General features: G+C 39.7%; 1 protein-coding gene across 1 annotated transcript in view; it reads left to right on the top strand.

Moving 5' to 3' along the window:
* Positions 1-5,704, top strand: part of LOC101854135 — a gene marked incomplete at its 5' end in the record, with an annotated part of 6,350 nt that extends 646 nt beyond the window's left edge. The window contains 2 exon segments of the mRNA XM_005090439.2: positions 2,939-2,966; positions 4,849-5,704. Coding sequence (XP_005090496.2) covers positions 2,939-2,966; positions 4,849-5,162 — 342 coding nt within the window.
* Between the last annotated feature and the right edge of the window lie 687 nt (positions 5,705-6,391).

Below are 6,391 nucleotides of genomic sequence, written 5' to 3'. Positions count from 1 at the left end.
TATTATCAAAACAACAACAATAATAATGATAGCAATAACAATAGCAGCCGCAAAACAACGAGAATAAAAACAATATTATCAAAACAACAACAATAATAATGATAGCAATAACAATAGCAGCCGCAAAACAACGAGAATAAAAACAATATTATCAAAACAACAACAATGACAAAACAAACCAACAACACACAATGATAACAGTAACAAAAAGCAACAGACTTCAAAAACAATATAACCTATATATCAATATAAAAACCAAAAACAACAATAACAACAACAACAGCAACACTTAACAACAACAATAACAGCATTGTTGGTGTTGGTGGTGGTGTTTTGGTTTTGGTTTTGGTTTTTCGTTTGTTCGTTTTAAACAAAAATAAAGCAATGTAATACAGTACATGTAATAGTTAATCGGAGTATGACATCTCCTTACTATTTTTATTTAGAGGGGTAAAAAAGGTATGAGTGGAAACTGGGGGGAGGGGGGGGAGGATCTGGGGGTTAGAGAGATGATTTTGACTTCCAAATTATATTTGCAACATGTATATCCATAGCTATAACTTTTATGTAATTCTGCTGTTTCTTGCTTTTACTTGTTTCGTTATGACTGTTTGTTATGCTGTTTCAACTTACAAGGAAGGTTACTGATATTATGTTTAGTAATTTATTTTTTTTTAAAGTTCGAATGATAATTTGACTCCAATACGTTTTAACTGGAAGGAAAAAAAGGGGGGGGGGATTTTGGGGAGGGAACATTTTCTTCAAATACTTTAACATGATTGCAGTTGCCATTTGACTAATCTTGCCATTTCATTGCTCAATACAGCAATTTGTATTTTTGTTTTTATTTCTGTTTTCCTGTTTATGCGTCTTCAACTTACAACAAGCGCTGTTCAATGATATTAAATATTATGGGGCTTTTTAAAACTAAAGAATAAAACGATCTGGATTGTGATTTTGAGTTGGCTGATTCTTGTCTTTGATCTGGACTCCGGAATTATTTATTTTGTCGTGGGGGAAAAAAGGGTTTTTGTTCTTTTGGATCTTCATTGCTTGCTGTTGTGTTTACTGTGGGATTTTTTTCTGTTTTCGGCTATTTTGTAGAGTATCGGTACAGTGCTGTTAAGATTACAAAGCGCACTATTTCGCTCGCATCTTCTCTCTTTCTCTCTTTCTCTCTCTCTCTCTCTCTCTCTCTCTCTCTCTCTCTCTCTCTCTCTCTCTCTCTCTCTCGCCATCTCTCTCTCCCTCTCTCTCCTTCTCTCGCATTCTCTCGCATTCTCTCACTCTCTCTCTCTCTCTCTCTCTCTCTATCTCTATCTCCCTCTCTCTCTCTCTCTCTTTCTCTCATTCTGACACTTTCTCCCTCTCTTTCTCTTATTCTCTCTTTCTCTCTTATCCTCTCCCCTCCCCCCCCCTCTCTCTCTCTTTCTTTATCTCCCCCTCCCCCTCTCTCTCTCTCTCTCTCTCTTTCTATATCCCCATCTCCCCCTCCCCCTCTCTCCCCACTCTCTCTCTCTTTCTATATCCCCCCCTCTCTCTCTTTCTCTATCTCCCCCCTCTCTCTCTCTTTCTTTATCCCCTCCTCTCTCTCTTTCTCTATCTCCCCCTCCTCTCTCTCTCTCTTTCTCTATCTCCCCCCCTCTCTCTCTCTCTCTCTTTCTTTATTTCCCCCTCCCCCTCTCTAAGTATAAGTGAGTGTCTCCTCTTCGGCGGGTTGTAGAAGCCCTCAGCATATTGCGATCAGATTTATAGACAAAAAGTGAGACAGACAGACAGACAGACAGACAGACAGACAGACAGACAGACAGACGGAAACAGAGACAGAGACAGAGACAGAGAAAGAGAAAGACAGACAGACAGACCGGCAGACAGGCAGACAGACAAAGAGTGAGACAGAGAGATAGAGAGAAAGAGAGTGACAGACAGACAGACAGACAGACAGACAGACAGACAGAGATAGGGAGAGAGAGAAAAAAATATAGAGAGAAATAGGTAGAGAGAAAGAGAAATAGAGAGAGGAGAGAGAGAAATAGAGAGAGGAGAGAGAGAAATAGAGAGAGGAGAGAGAGAAATAGAGAGAGGAGAGAGAGAAATAGGTAGAGAGAAAGAGAAATAGAGAGAGGAGAGAGAGAAATAGAGAGAGGAGAGAGAGAAATAGAGAGAGGAGAGAGAGAAATAGAGAGAGTAGAGAGAGAAATAGAGAGAGGAGAGAGAGAAATAGAGAGAGAAGTAGAAAGAGTGATAGATGAAGACCAAGAACACAATGAAAATGAAACAACATGGTGTCGTTTACAAACGAGGCGTGACGTCACAGGACGGTCAGAAGGCGCCCGCGAAACGAGTCCAAAGTTCATTAGTCAAATTGGTCGCTTTTAAGGACAAGCCGGCTAACCCAGATTTCGGGGATTTGGTTTCATTATTTAGTGGTGTATATTTGTTTGCTTATAGAGAAAACTCTCCTTTTCTTTTAAAGAAACTGAACGAGGGTCCAAAACTTTACCTTCGATTTACTCAAAACTGTGTTTTTCGGAATACCCCCCTTGTGCTAAAAAGCGACCAATTAATGTCGATCAGAGCGGTGTGTCTTGCGCCATACCATAGACTTGTAATATGTGTCACGACTTGGTGGAATCAGGCGCTCGTCAATTTTGGGGCGTATGGGGTTATTGGTATCACCTTAAAGTCTGTTCATTTGCTTTCCTTTTGGTGAAAAAATTATCAATCTTTGTAGAATAGAAGTCGAAATATTTGCAATGGATTGAGGTCAGGGTCGTCTGGTTTCGGATGTAAAATTGGTGAGAAAATATCCGCCAAAGTTTGGTAACTTCCATAGCCTGGGAGTCCTTGGAAACTGAAAATTGACATTTTTTGTACTTTTAATCAATGCTTTTCAGTAAAAATCCAGACAAAAATGTGTTTTTAATTAACATAAAAGATGAGTGACGCGGCCTGCACGCGCTCTGGTGAGTACAGAAGGACGAGGGCAGTGCTACTGACTGAAGTGTCTTTAGGCCATTCCCAAAGGGGGGATATTAACGTGTTCTTATGCACAGTCGAATTGTAAATGGGCTGATTTATTCTTATGCACAGTCGAATTGTAATGGGCTGATTTATCAATGTCATGCTCATACTGTGCCGGAACTTGTGAACTGCTACTTCCGGGGTGCTTTGATGGTCGAAGCAAACTTTGTGCTGTTGAGGCTAGAGAGGTGAGCAGAATAAGCCTGATTCCCCGTCTGGACTTCTCTGTTGACATCCACCCATTGGCGCTCAAATGTCCTTATGCAGTTGCGAGCGCATTAAAAACCTTACTAAAACTAAACTAAAATCAGAAAGACGGTTATTTATAGATACGAAACAATAATCATCGTCACTGAAATGACACAGTAAACGAAACAACATCATCATCATCAAGTGTCAGATATGGGACAGACATCTGCGATCATGTTTCGCCTTCAATTCTCTCAGATGCTCTAATAAAATTTTTCCTCATCTCCCATCTGTTAGTTTAGGCTTTTCAAGTTAGCTTCTCTGTTTGCCTTCAATTTTATGGGTGAGCTCATGAGAGATAGAAGTTCAAGACTCAAAAATCTATTAAAGGGTCTTAGAAACTGTATTTTTCTCTTCCCAATTGTTTTCACCAGCGAGCGTCCCACGTGGGCCTCTTCAAGCACTACCTCTTTGGACTTACTTTCCTTCCATTAAATTCTCAAAAGTCTCATAAGAAAACATATTTCTACGGTGTCTATGTATTTTATTTCCTTTAGTGATTGTCCAGTATGAATGGTTGACCACCCATAGCCTTTTAGAATCTTAGTTTTGATAGGCATTGAGATGTTTCAAATTTTTTTAGGATTGGGCTCATTTTTTCAAAGAACTGTCTTTACCCATTGGAATTCCTCGTTTTATTTGGTCTAAGTTGTGTCGATGGGGGCGTTAGAACACCTGCATTATAAAAAATTAATAATTATATATCAGGAATATTTGAGCTGTTGAACGTATTTGATATTTTCATATTTGCTTATGACATTACAAATAGGATTTTTACTCCTTTAAAAAATATATTACTATGCATTCTGTTTTCATGGTATTAAAAATAAATCTTTACGTTCACTATCACAATATGTAGAAGCAATAGTAGGTCTTTTTTCTGAATCTGCTATTAAAACTGTCATCAGCATATCTGAAGCGATCAGTGTTTTTGCCATTCACTTTGAGACTTGGATTCTGTTTTTTCTCGAAGGATTGCTTCACTGTTTGAGTTAAAGAGGTCTGGCGACATAAAGCACCCTTGCCCCACTCCTATTTTGACCTGTTTATATTCGCTGTGTGCTCCATCAATTCTTCCAGCGCCATTTTGGTCCCATTACAAATTCCTAATAATTCTTAGATCGTTTCCAAACTATGTTTAGCTCTTCCAAACCTGTCAATAGCTCATCATGTTTAACTCTATCGAAAGCCTTTGAATAATCTATAAAGCATAGATACTAATGTTTCCATGGTAACATTTATCTGGTGCCCTTGTCAGGAACAAACCGGAAGTGTGTTTGAAACATTTCTGATCTTAGATTGTTTTCCTCATTGTTCCCATTAGTAATCGCAGCAAGTAGCAAGATATTTGTAAAATGTGTCTCATAATTTAAAAGCGTGTTGTTCTATGCATTTAACACACAATGGCAATCGGTGTTTCATGTAAAGCTATAAAAACTTACTTAATCAATAATATTATAGTAACTTAAATAACAGTGAAAAACCGACAAGTTGAAAATTTAGCGTAGTAATGGTTCCAACAATCTATTCCTGTCGTTATCTTTATTTTTTCTCTTTTTTTCTCCTAATGACCAGTGGTCAACTGGCAGGATGACGAATGGCCAGTGACGACGGCTCTACAACTGACAGCAACACTTGCTTCCCCCGACTGTCAGCGCCGGTTCGAATCCTGTCGAGCAGAGTCTGCGAGTGGAAGTATCAGCAGCTATTGCCAGTTGGTGAAGGAGAAGAAATCTTGCATTGTGGGAGGAAACAGTACGTGTTCTGAAGACGACTGGAGCAACTTTAAAGACTCGGCATGTAACGGACACAGTGGGCCAGCCTCTCTCAGCATTGTCACATTAGCCCTGCTGCTCATGCTATCTGCTTTTGTGCTCAACTTTGTTTAACAGCGAAAGATCTTGTCAGTATGTTATCGTTTTAGCGCCGATAAAATAGCTGCTTGCACGGTATGCTTCTCAGAAAACGTAATTCTATCAGATCTGCTTGGGCAATTATACAGACAATGATAATCATAATGTCACTTATAATACGAGGGAGGTTCAATAAGTCTTACTTGGTCAGGGTATGAAGGAATCATGGTAGAGTCATGAAATTTCGCCAGCCTTTAGACAATTTCTTCAGAACACATCATGCAAATTTTTGTGAAAATTCGACAATAATAAGACACTAGTCAGCGTGTTCAATGAACCCATGCACAAAATCGTTCGTTTTTCTTTTTTTTCTGAAGCTATGCCTAGGAGTCTGTTGAATATCGCTCGGTTATCAAGTTTTTACAGATGCAAGGAAAATCCCCTTCAGACAATTTTCAACAAACGGTCCAAGTTTATTGTGACAAATATCCTCGTTATGATACTGTGGCATACTAGGTAAGAAGATCCAAATCTAGAGTCATGTCGGTGATAAATGGAGATCGTGAAGGTCTTTGTGGTAACTGAAGAGAATGTATCCATAGTGAAGCAACTGGTTCTACAAGACCGACGTATACCTATTAAACAGCTCTCAAGTGAAACGAGAATCAGTGTAGGGTCAATTGAAACGAATCTCCATGACTATCTTAACACGAATAAGGTGTCTGCGTGGTGGGTATCCCGCCTTTTGATAAGTGAGCAAAAGAAGCAAAGGGTTGAGTCCTGCAAAACTCTCCTTCGAGTTGAGTCCAAAGGTACAAATTTCTTTAAACACATGGTGACTATGAATGAAACATGGATTTATCATTTTGATCCAGAACAAAAAATGCCCCCCATGCCCTGGAGAACATCTTCTTCTCCCTCACCAAAGATGGCAAAGGTAACACTGTCAAGTGAAAAGGTCATGCTGTCGGGTTTCCGGGATTGTGAAGGTATCATCATGACTTCGAAAATGGAAAAACAGTCACAGGAGACTACTACTCGTGTTTGCTGATAAAATTGCGGTCCGAATTGGTGAGAAAATGGCGTGGAGAACTCCGCAATAGGATCATCCTACTGCATGACAACGCCCCTGTGCACAGGGTACAACAAGCAGACCAGACAGCAGAATAGTGCGGCTTGGAAATCCCGCAACACCCGGCTTATTCACCAGACCTGCCTCCCCATAACCCGTTCGCCTTCTCCCTGAAAAAAATAATACTTCCGGG

The sequence above is a fragment of the Aplysia californica genome, unplaced genomic scaffold (genome assembly GCF_000002075.1).
Source record: "Aplysia californica isolate F4 #8 unplaced genomic scaffold, AplCal3.0 scaffold00016, whole genome shotgun sequence".
NCBI classification, from domain to species: Eukaryota; Metazoa; Mollusca; class Gastropoda; order Aplysiida; family Aplysiidae; genus Aplysia; species Aplysia californica.
This window is presented reverse-complemented; position numbering and strand designations above follow the sequence as displayed.